General features: G+C 50.0%; 1 protein-coding gene across 1 annotated transcript in view; it reads right to left on the reverse strand.

The window, feature by feature from the left end:
• Positions 1–9,048: 9,048 nt before the first annotated feature.
• LOC144247630 (uncharacterized) overlaps positions 9,049–12,459 on the reverse strand; it is a 140,547-nt gene continuing 137,136 nt past the window's right edge. Inside the window, 1 exon segment of the mRNA XM_077788938.1 lies at positions 9,049–9,889. Coding sequence (XP_077645064.1) covers positions 9,049–9,889 — 841 coding nt within the window.

Genomic DNA, 12,459 nt, shown 5'->3' on the forward strand with positions numbered 1-12,459 from the left:
GCAGGGTGCTCTGCTTTCACCTTAGACTTCCTTGTTTCTACCGGGGCCACTGCTGCTGACCGTGACTGCCCTTGTGGTTCAGCTGGAACCTGGAGAGTTGTAACATTAGTGGGTTCCACAGCTGTACTATTAGACTGTCCCTCCTCAAGGCAAAGGGCCGGTTTCTCACCAGCTGGGGAAATGTACTCCTTCAGCATCTCTCGTATCTCCTTAACCAGAACCCTTACCCAATCTGGGCGGTTCATTTCTGAGGTGGGCTGTGGGGCAGGGTCAGGCTCTGGAGCAGCAGCATCTCGAGTCTGTGGTGTAGGTGTGAGGGTAGTTATTCAGGTTAATCTTCCCTTATTTCTGAATGCTAAATATAACAGGACTATCAGCAACACCACCCATTGTATGGTATCATTAGCACTTATAAAGGATCTTAACCCTTTGAGAACTGGTGGAGCAGACCCAAAAAGATGGTTAAAAGGTTGAGAGAAAGTTTGCCCAGGTGCTATTTCCTCGCAGTAGGTACCGTTATTAAAGTAACCCCAAAAACATACACTTAACGTGTGGTAGCTATGAATCCATGTACCTGCCTTCCAGAGGAAATTAAAGATCCATGAATTCCTCACCCAATTAACCCAGAAGCCAAACTTGATAACAGACACCGTAGCCTTAGTTATAGGACCCATTTTTAGATAAGGGTCTGCAAATGGGAAAAGTATAGCTACGATCACATGCCACCCAAACCAAGGTAAACTAGACCACATGGTGATGCTGAAGATGTTTTTACACACAACAAAAAACCAAATTACTTAAGAACTGTTAATCTTTTTTCCCTCTCAATGCCCTCGGGCCCCACGTTGGGCGCCAAATTCTGTCTTGGTTCGACAAGACAGGAGTCTGTAAAAGAGGGCAAAGCCTCCTGTGCAATGGAGAACGGCAAACCCCCCTCCCTCTGAATTACCAGGATCTTTAAATTAAAAGGCTCTCAGGTAAAGATATGGGAGTGGGAGTAACAATTCTTTACTAGGAGAAAACTAGACAACAATTTAAAGAAAGGCAAATGCAATCGGTACAAACAAAACCAGTGAAAGAAAAAGTCCAGAACCTGAGGGATGCCAGTATCAGTTCTGCTGGGACAATTGCTTCCCTTGCAATAGTTGATGAGTTGCAGCTGCAGTGGTGATCTTTAGAAGGGTATAGTTTTCCTCTGAAGATCTGGTGGCAGTGGGGCCGGTCTTCCTCTGCGCCGGGGTTGCCTCTGAGCTCCGCCGCCGTCGGCTCAGCGCGCGCCGGCTGCTTCGCTGCGAGTGCCGCCGCAGAGAGAGCGAGAGAGAGCTGCTTCTCTGGGAATCCCGCGAAGAGAGAAGAGAGAGCTGCTTCTCTCGGAGTCCCGCCCAGAGAGCTGCCTCCTCTCCCCAAAAAGCTACCCCTTTAAACAACAATAGAGTGCTTGGCTTCCCCCCTATGGGTGGGACCCCTCACGGTGTTACATTTACCAGCCCTTCATTGAATCAGTCAATGGTGTATAAACAAACCATTGCCTCTACAGGGCAAAACCATTGTCTCTGAGAGAGATAACAAAAACCTGTCCAACCGGTTTTTCCTTCAACAGATGGCAAATGGAATACAAGCTTATCTTACAACCCAGGACAACCTCCCACCACTCTTGGATTCCCTTGGTAGGGTCCCGTTCTCTTCTCCAATCCTTAGGACTGACTCTGTCAGTTCTCTTTCTAACTGATAACACCTTTACAAATACCCCTAGGAGGAGTGCCTCTGTAACTATGGACCCACCACCGTTCCTACAAATTTTACAAATATAGCATACAAAAGGGTAACAATCACAATCCTTATTTGTACAATATACTCTAAAATCATTAGTTATGGGATATCCATAGTCCAATATCTCACTCTACCAGCTGGTTCGTACAATTCTTACTGAGTCCATTCAGTCCATTTAAATGTGACCTTAAGGTCCCCGGGCTGGCTGGCTATTCTCCAGGGCTCTTGGGCAGCAGCTGGAATCGCTCCCTTTATTCGGCTCGCATGGGTCCACCCCTTCTCGGCGGTTCTGACTGCAGTTTCTGTAGTGAGTAAAACAACACAGGGGGCTTCCCAGTTTGGGGTTAGTGAGGTTTCTTTCTAGGTTTCTTATTAACACCTTATCACCTGGATTTATATTATGGATTGCTAGGTCTAAATGAGGTTGTTACACTAGTAACTCGGTTCTTCTAAGCCCTTCCCGAGCCTTCACAAGTTGCATGACAGATTGGCTAATTTGTTGATTACTTATTTCAGGGTGATCTATAGGAGAATCCATGTCATAAGGCATCCCATAAAGCATTTCAAATGGAGAAATTCCAATATCAGTTCTGGGCTGAGTTCTTATATTTAACAAAGCTAAAGGCAAACATTTTTACCCAAGATGATTCTGTTTTATACATCAATTTAGTTAGTTGTTTCTTAATTTTCCCATTTACCCTTTCCACTTTACCTGAGCTTTGTGGATGTCAGGGAGTATGATATTGCCACTTTGTTCCTAGAGCTGTAACTACTTCTTTAATTTATTTTGGAGGCAAAGAGTGGCCCTCTGTCTGATTCTATTACTTCTGTTAGTCTGTAGCGGGGGATTATCTCTTCTAATAGTATTTTTAGTACTGTTTGTGTAGTTGCCCTGGAGGTAGGGAATGCCTCTACAAAGTGAGTCAAGTGATCTATTATCACCAATAAGTGTTTACACCTTCCTACTTTAGGCAAATCAGTAAAATCTATTTGAATGTGGGAAAACGGTCTATGTGCCAATTCCCGTCCCCCCCATTTCCCACACCACTCAGGATTTCTCACACCTGGGTCTACTCCTGGGTCTCTTCAGCCCCTCTAGAAATCTCATTCTAGAGAGACTGCAGACTGTATAGAGAAAATTACCAGATTAAACATCAGGAAGATGGTCTCTTTACCAATCAGGGGAAACGGAACATTCTCTAATAGGGAGCTTAGAGATTCAGAGGAGAAGAAGGAAAGCAACGGCTGAAAAGCCTCATCCCCTGCTTCCCCTCTAACAAACTGGCTGCACAACCATGACCATGAGCCATGCATTCCTGGAACAGACTTCAGCACCTTTATAAATCCCTGAAAGCCATTACACCCAAGCCCAACCCGATGGATATTCTGGTCAGTGCCCTTCTACTGCAAAAACTACGTATTAGGGACAATACCAGAGCTATTCCTGAATAAGAAAATAAACCTAGGGACCAGAGAGGGATTAAGATCTCTAAAAAACCCTAGGGACCAGAAACACATACAGGCCTCCACTCTAAAAAGACACTATGAATTCAAACAACATAGGCAGTAACTGCTCCATACTAACACAAAGTAATTGGAACCAAAATATGATTAGAACAGGTTGGTTTTTTTTTTCACTCTCTCCAGCCACGAAATGGGCAGCAAAATATTTGTCCTAGTTTAGGGCAAATTTGGGAGAAAAATCTCTGGAAGGAGCCACCAGAAAACAAACCCCCACGGCCCCTCCCCACCCACCTGATTTGGGAAGAATTTTCTCTGAGAGAAGTGGAAAAGAACCTGTTTATTTAACAAACAAAACCCTTCCCAGCACTAAAAAAATGAACAACACCAGATGACAACAAAACTCTTTCACCATTCTGCAGAGATGACAAATCCAGAAAGTCTCTCCTGGGGGTGGTCGCCCAGGTCTGGGCGCTGGGGATTGCTCTGGGCACTGGGGATGGCTGCTGCAGATCACAGAGCGCAGGCTCCCGGTGCTCCTCGGGGTTCCCAGGTCCCAGTCTGGAGCAGGTTGGATGGTATTCGGGAAACGGAAATGCAAAAGAAACAGTCCAGGGAAAGAACTGGACTGCTTAGCTAAACTAATTTAAAAAGCAAAGGCAAAAGCAAAAGCAAGCAAAAAAAGCAAAGCAAAGCAAAGCAAGCCAGCCAGCACTGGCCTCTTCTAGACAGCAGAGCATGGGGGGAGGTGAGCCGGCTGATAACAAGGCAAAACAAACCTTCACTTTCTGAGTCAGTTCTGAGAGCACAGAACAGAATATCAAACATAAACAGAGCACACGATTGGAGATACAAACACCATAACATCACCCTTGGACATTCCACCCCTTATCTCTGTATCTTCAACATCATGTAAAAACTTCATCAAGTTAAAACCTCTGTCTTTCACTTGCTCAAACCTTTGACACTTACACATTTCTTTCTGTCTCATGTCTGTGTGGTTTCATGTACAGACACTGGCAGCAACATCCAGCAAACAGTGATATTTGCACATGAGTCTCACCCCACAATCAGATCCCCCTAAGGTACACATCGTGTTGCTCCATCTCTCTTCATTATCCACCATGTACAACCTGGTCCCTGAGCAAAGACAATCCCACAAATGGGTTTGTCTGTACTCGAGACAGAATTGATCCACACTGATTTCCTAACAAACCTCTGGCATGTGCCACTGGGACTTTATCTCAATCTACTATATTCAGGGGCTCAGACTGGGCAGGACCTGCTAGATTGGTGGAACCTTGGCTGTTAACTAACCAGGTGGCCTTTGCTAAATGTTGCTCCCAATTTTTGAAAGATCCCCCACCCAATGCTTTTAAGGTGGTTTTTAACAGTCCATTGTGCCTCTCCACTCTGCCTGCAGCTGGTGCATGGTTTGGGATGTGGTGCACCCACTCAATGCCATGTTCCCTAGCCCAGGTGTTGATAAGGCTGTTCTTGAAATGAGTCCCATGGTCTGACTCAATCCTCTCAGGGGTACCATGCCTCCAAAGGACCTGCTTTTCAAGGCCCAGGATGGTGTTATGGGCTGTAGCATGAGACACAGGGTAGCTTTCCAACCATACAGTGGTGGCTTCCACCATGGTGAGCACGTAGCGCTTGCCTTGGCGTGTCTGGGGCAGTGTGATGTGGTCAATCTGCCAGGCCTCCCCATACTTGTACTTGGACCACCTCCCACCATACCAGAGGGACTTCACTCTCTTGGCCTGTTTGATGGCAGCACAGGTCTCACAGTCATGGATCACCTGAGAAATACTGTCCATGGTTAGATCCACCCCTCGGTCTCGTGCCCACTTGTAGGTGGCATCTCTGTCCTGATGGCCTGAGGTATCACTGGCCCATTGTGCTCATAGCAACAGCCACTGGTTGAGGCTCACAGTCTGGTTTAGCTGCTGGCTTAGGCTCACAGTCTGGTTTAGCTGCTGGCTCAGGCTCACTGTCTGGTTTAGCTGCTGGCTTAGGCTCCCTGTCTGGTTTAGCTGCTGGTTTAGGCTCACTGTCTGGTTTAGCTGCTGGCTTAGGCTCACTGTCTGGTTTAGCTGCTGGCTTCGAGCCGGGGCTGTTGGCTGCAGCCTGAGTGACTGGGATAGCTGCTGATTTATCTCCCTGCCCCCCTTCCTCTGTCTGCTGCCCTACAGTGTTTAGCAGGGCGTGATAAGCACATGCCAGGGCCCAGCTCGCTGCAATGATCTTTTTCTCCTTAGACTTATCATGGCATTTATCTTTCAGGTACCTTGCCACCTCAGCTGGATTCTGAATTTGTTCACATGGGAAGTCCCAGGCTATAGGGTCAGAAAATTCCTTTAAGATTTGGCCCATATGCTCCCATTTCTTTCTTGAACTCCCTCACATCTCCTGAGAGGTACCTCCACATAACCTATTCCCAGAATTTGAGTTGGTTGTCCCTGCTGACCAGCACTGGGGTTAGGGATCATTCCCAAAGCTACTTCCCTTCATGGATATAGAGCTTGCCCTTCCCTTTCTATTTCCCCCCTTGTTAGACTACGAGTAACACAGCGATTTTCCTCAGGGACCGGCTCTGGGATTTCTACCTCTTGGTTCTCAAAATCTCCCCCTTGATCTAAATCGGGGTAGACTGCGGGTGGTGCTGGTGGGGGTGGAGGAGGAGGAGGTATGTATGGTAGAGGGGGTGCAGTTGGAACTTCCTCAGGCTTTTTATTTTTCTTTTTCCCTCCCTGGGTGCTTCAGGCAAAAAGTTTTGCTCTTGTTTCCCCCACTATCCAGAGAGCAGCATACTTGCTCTCTTCCATATCAAAAGGTTCTCTAGAGTTTACATAAATGTTTAATGCCTGGCAAATCCAGTCCTTGAAGTTTCCAAACACTGGCCAAGATAAATTACCACTGCAGATGTGTTTTCCTCCCCATTCTTTTATACAGTAATGTATCATTTTTGCCCTATCCTTCCCTTTCCTTGAAGGATATTCATCCCCAGATTTTATCATTAGACCTAACGGACTGTCAGGGGGCATCTGGGGAAGCGTTACCGGGGTCCCCGTCCCCATGGAAGCAGAGGGCTTGCTTTTCCTCTGTCCCATCTCCCAGGACACCTTCAGGCACACACACACTCGCGGCCCCTGTTGGTGCCCAGCCCCTCACGGGCTCTGCAAACCGCACTACTCAGAGCTCTGCCCGTGCCTCGTCCTACAAGGACGTCTCACGCGTTATGTCCTGGGATCCCAGCCCAACCCAGCGGATCCCCACTTTTATACTCACGCTGTCCTGCGTCTTCGCCCGGCTTCGTGCACAAAGATTACGGGGTTACCGGGATCCCTTGTGCTCAATACCGAATTTGGGTTCGTCGGTAAGGGTCTGGGAAGGAAAAGCCTGCACCAGGGCCGCTGCAGAGGCAGCGGGGCGCCTCCCTGATTAGGAATTCCCACCCGGTCGCCCTTATCCGAGTCACGGCACCAAATTTGTTATGGACAAATTCAACTGGGGAGGCTAATTATAGATAAATCAATTAACAAGAATTTATGAAGCAAGCGGTATTAAGCAAAAGAACAGCGCTGGGCTGCCAGGGAGCCTCTGCTCTGCCACGGAGCACCTTCCCCCTTTGACCTTTTTGTTTTTATAGTCACTTTTTTATTTCCGGTTGACGTATTTTCTCTCGATGCACTCTGTGCCGGTGCAATTGGTTGCTGGGGGGTCTTTTGTTCCGCCCTTGGTGGTCATAGGAATGAAGACTCCTCATCTTCCTTGCAGATTGTCCTTGGCCTAAAAGTTAACTTGTATATAATTAGTTACACAGTCTTCTATGCTAGTTGCATTCCCTACTCAGTTCAAATTATCTCCTTTAACACTCATTTTGATGAACAACAACCTTTTTATTTATTACACCCACTCTCTCCCAGTGCCTCTCAGCATGTCCATCTCTCTGCTGCCCTCGAGCTCCTGGCCCGGCCCCGGCCGCCTGCTCCCATCCAGCTGAGGTGGTTCCAGGGCCAGCAGGAGCTCTCTGTGGTGGCCACCGACGTGGTCCCCAACGGGGACTGGACCCACCAGCTCCTGGTGCTGCTGGAAACCCCAGCCCAGGGCGGGCTCACCTCAGTCTGGAACACCCTGTGAGCCAGAACTGGGGTACGGGGGAGGAACTGGGGGTGCTGGGAGAGCCACTGGGATGTGCTGGGAGCACCTGGGAGGGAGTTGGAGAGAGCCTGATTTCAACTGGGAGAGGAGGTTGTAGGTTTGGAAGGGCTAAGAAGGGGTTTGAAGGATACTGGGGAGGGTGGGATGGGGTTCTGGGGGTCCTGGTGGGCACTGGGAAGAGACTGGGAGAGGATTTGGGGGTCCTGAGGTAGTTGGGGCGACTGGAAGGAGGCTGTGGGATCTTGAGAGGGACAGAAGGGGCTTTGGTGGGTCCTGGGGAGGTCAGGAAGGGATCAAGAGGGAGGTTTCAGGGGATCCTAAGTGGGCTGGGAGTGACCTGGAGGGTGCTTGGAGGGGCCTGGGTGTCTGTGAGAGTTTTTGAGAGATCCTGACCCCTGCGGACCCTCCAGAGATGCTGCTGGATGCTGCCGCAGCAAGATGCTGACAGGAACTGGAGACTCCTGAGTTGGGTTTTGTCTTCCTGGCACTGGGAATCGGGTTCTACCTGTGCAAGAGAGTGTGGGGGATCCCGTGAGTCGTGTCCCCCCTCCTCTGGAATGTGTGTGCTACGCTGGGCCGCCAGCCCGGTGTCACCCCCTTTTCTCTGCCCACTGAGCTCCTGAGCCGCCGGCGGCCGCAGCCTCTCCCCGTGGCCTCGGGCCTTGCCGGGACGCCCCGCTCTATCCCCACGCTGATTTTGGGGGATCCTGTGCCCCCAGCCCTGCTGTCACTCTGCCCCTGCCCCCTGCTCCCAGTGTTCCCAGTAAAGCTTCCCAGTTAAACCCAGCCCAGTTCATGGGGGCACTGGGGAGGGACTTGGGGGGACCCCACGGCGGGGCCGGCACTGGGCAGGGAGGGCGGGTCCAGGTGGGGAACACTGCCTGCTGCGGGTCTGCCCGGCAACTGGTGAGTCATCAGCCCCGCTCGCTCTCATTGGCTGACTCTTCTCCACCGCGTTCTCTCATTGGCTGAGGAGAGGCCCGGCAGTGCAGAGAAGGAACGGGAGAGATCCCGCCCCGAGCACCGGCACGGGGACAACAGACCCAGCCTGGGCACAGGGAGGGAATTTATTACCAACCAAACCACGGCAGCACCAGGAGAAGGGAAAGAAATCCCTCCAGCACCTTCCCCCAGCCAACGGGGATCACCCACAACAGGGTTATCCACCATGGAGAGACGGGGACATCCGAGTTTAGACCAAAGCCAATTCTATTGACTGTACCAGGTGTTTATACAGGGATTGACTTGTATGGTGCTTATAGAGGGCTCTGTTTTTGGTAACAATTTCCCATTGGTTACACATTCTTGGTGACATCCAGTAACCTGGGAACATTTATGTTATCACAAACACTCGCACCATTTTTTCTGGTCACTTCTTGCCCAGGGAGACTTAAACTGTGTCTGTGTCTCCCACAGTTTCTGCTCAGTCAGGCCTCAGATATCAGGCCCCTTTATCAGCTCCATTGCTTTACTCTCTGTTTTATTCCCCATACGGGGACACCAGGGCTCTGCCCCACGGGGGTCACTGGGGATCATCCAGCCCGGATCCTCCCATGGGGAATGGAGCTGCAGCAGCACACCAAGCTCTTCCCTCACTCTCTTCCCTCACTCCAAGCTCTTCCCTCACTCATGGCACTCACAGGGCTTCCCTTAGTGGTGCCTCCGTTGGTGTTGGGTCAAGTTTGAGATCTGTGAAAAGCTCTTCCCACACTCCCCACACTTGTAGGGCCTCTCCCCAGTGTGGATGCGCCGGTGCACGGTGAGGTGGGAGTTTTCCTTGAAGCCCTTCCCACAGTCATGGCAGCAGTAGGGCCTCTCCTCTGTGTGAATCCGCTCATGTCTGAGGACATCAGAGCTGGTGTGAAACCTCTTCCCACACTGGGGACACTCGTAGGGCCTTTCCCCGGTATGGATGCGCTGGTGTGCTCGCAGGTATGAGATCCACCCAAAGCTCTTCCCACATTCCAAGCACTCATAGGGCCGTTCCCCAGTGTGGACCACCTGGTGCTTGATCAGGCCAGACCTGTCTATGAAGCTCTTCCCACACTCCCCACACTCGTAGGGCCTCTCCCCAGTGTGGATGCGCTGGTGCATGGTGAGGCTGGAGTTTTCCTTGAAGCCCTTCCCGCAGTTGGGGCAGCGGTAGGGCCTCTCCTCTGTGTGAATCCGCTCATGTAGGAGCAGATGGGAGCTTCTCTGAAACCTCTTCCCACACTCCCCACACTCGTAGGGCCTCTCCCCAGTGTGGATGCGCTGGTGTGCTCGCAGGTGTGAGCTCCACCCAAAGCTCTTCCCACATTCCAAGCACTCGTAGGGCCGTTCCCCAGTGTGGATCACCATGTGCCGGACCAGGTCCGAGCTGTCTCTGAGGCTCTTCCCACACTTCCCACACTCGTAGGGCCTCTCCCCAGTGTGGATCCTCTGGTGCCGGATCAGGTGGCAGCTCCGGCTGAAACCCTTCCCACATTCCAAGCACTTGTGGGGCTTCTCCCTGCCATGAAGCTTCTCCACCAGCTCCGAGCTCCGCCCGGATCTCCGCCCGCCTTCCTGGCTCAGGGGGGCTCTTTCCTCCCCGCAGCTCCCTGGGCTGGGTTTGCAGCTCCTCCTCCTGCAGCATCTCCGGGGCTTTTGCTCCACCTCCATCCAGCCACGCCCTGGAAATGACAAATCCTGGTTTGAGGGAAAAACAAGAGAAGAGCACCTTGGACTGGAGGTTCCTCCTTGCCCAAGTTCATCTCAGGAAGTCATTGGGAATCTTGTGTCTGTAAGAACCTCCAAAACACGAAGTTCCAGCCCAAAAATCCCACAAACTTCAAGACACATATCAAGCTCAGAAACACCAAGATTCACCCCGTGAAGATCGTGGATCCATCTCCATAGTCACCTGCTGCATGTGGGGGGAGCAGCGCTCCTGGGGCTGGGGGGAGGCTGCAGACACAGGGAGGGGTGGAACCTTCTGCTGGTTCCTCTTTCTGCTCCTCCTCCTCCTCTTGTGTCCCTGCTCTTCCTCACACTCCTCTTCCTCCTGCCATTCCTCCTTCTGCACAAACCCACCTTCTCCTGCCACCTGCATCGTTTGACCATTTTGTTCCTCAAGCCTGCTTCTCCTTCCCTTCTCCTCCTGCCCCCAGGCCCAGCACCCACTGCCGGCTCCCTCTTCCCCCCACACCCACAGCATCCCAGCGCAGGGGCAGGGATGGAGCTGGGGCAGGTCGGGCTGGGGCAGCGCTGGGCTCTCGGCCGCTCCCGCCCGCACTCGGTCCCCACTGCAGCCGCTCCCGCCAGGACAGCGCGGGGGGGCCCGGCCTTGGCGCTGCCCCACTCCCACCTCCCCAAATTCCCCTCATGGGGTCATGGGGCCGAGGGGGGGGTGCAGGGGGGGTCCAGGTGGGGAATGCTGAGATAATTTCAAGAGTGGATCCCCAAGAAGAAGAATTAGAATTTGTGGTAGACACAGGGGCAAAAAGAACCTTTATGTTAAATATTCCAAAAGCTTATAGTGTAAGCAAAGATACTGTAAAAGTAACAGGACCAAAAGGAGAGAGTTTCACAGTACCCATTATTAAAAATGTGGCAATAGAGGGAGAAACTAGATTTTGGATGAGGGATGTTTTCTTGGTCCCAGGGGCAGGTAGCAATTTATTGGGACGAGATTTACAAGTGAAATTAGGAATAGGGGTTGATCCAAAAGATGGGAAGATGTCAGATAGACTTTTAAAACTAGGCCAGGAGGATGGAAGAAGCATTAACAAGGAAGTTTGGGCTGGGGAGGGAAATAGGGGAAGATTAAATATTGACCCCATAAAGATTACAATTGAGGAAAAAAAAATTGTCCCATACGTGTACGGCAGTATCCTGTATCTTTAGAAGGACGGGAATGTTTAAAGCCAGTAATAGAAGGACTAATAAAGGATGGGACATTAGAACCTTGTATGTCTCCCCATAATACCCCAATACTCCCAGTAAAGAAGCCTGATGGGAGCTATAGACTGGTACAAGCCTTAAGGGAGGTTAACAAAAGAACTCAGACCCGCTATCCAGTGGTACCAAATCCTTACACTCTTTTCAGTAAAGTTCCTCCCCAGCATCAGTGGTTTAGTGTAGTGGACCTTAAAGATGCCTTTTGGGCTTGCCAATTAGCCAAGGAGAGCAAGTAATCTTTGCTTTTGAATGGAAGGACCCACTAACTGGGAGAAAACAGCAATTAAGATGGACAAAACTAACACAGGGGTTTACAGAATCCTCAAACTTATTTGGACAAGCTTTAGAAACAATACTACAAACTTTCCCCACTGCCCCTGGAATACAAGTTATCTAATGCATTGATGATCCTTTACTTTCTGGGAAAGCTGAAGCTGAAGTTATAGAGGCTACTATAAAGCTTTTGAATTTTCTTGGGGAAAAAGGATTAAAGGTATCAAAAGGGAAGCTGCAATTTGTAGAATCAGAGGTAAAATATCTTGGACACTTGATTAGGAAGGGTAGTTGAAAGCTCAACCCAGAATGAAACACAGGGATTCTATCCCTTCCCCCTCCCCCTTCAAAGGGGGAAATCAGAAAGCTACTCAGATTATTGGGATATTATATATTGTGGATTGAAGGATATACACAGGCAGTAAAATTTTTGAATAAAAAAATTGACAGAGGGAAATGATATAAAATGGACCAAAAAGGATAATGAAAAACTGAAGAGAGCCTGACAGAGGAATGGTTGAACGACAAGGGACATGATACTGTAAAATTAATCCAAATAGGGAGGGCTACGTGACTGCTGCAAAGTTCGCATGGCCCTGAAGAGTAGATGGTGTGCAGAAAGCAGGATATTGAAACTGCTTGGTATGTAGAAGTAGATAGAGAAGAACAAAGGAGTACTAAGCTGTTCTAACTGCAAGGCCAGCTGGACAGGCATGTATCGATCATAAAGATAGTTTCAAGATAATAGTACAAGTCACATAGCAACCAATCATGAGCTCGGCTTTTGCAATATGTATGAGCTAATTAACGACATATATAAACTGTGTAAGCTGTCACAATAAACTGAGACTTGATGATCATGATATC

This window comes from Lonchura striata, chromosome 29 (genome assembly GCF_046129695.1).
Source record: "Lonchura striata isolate bLonStr1 chromosome 29, bLonStr1.mat, whole genome shotgun sequence".
Taxonomy (NCBI): Eukaryota; Metazoa; Chordata; class Aves; order Passeriformes; family Estrildidae; genus Lonchura; species Lonchura striata.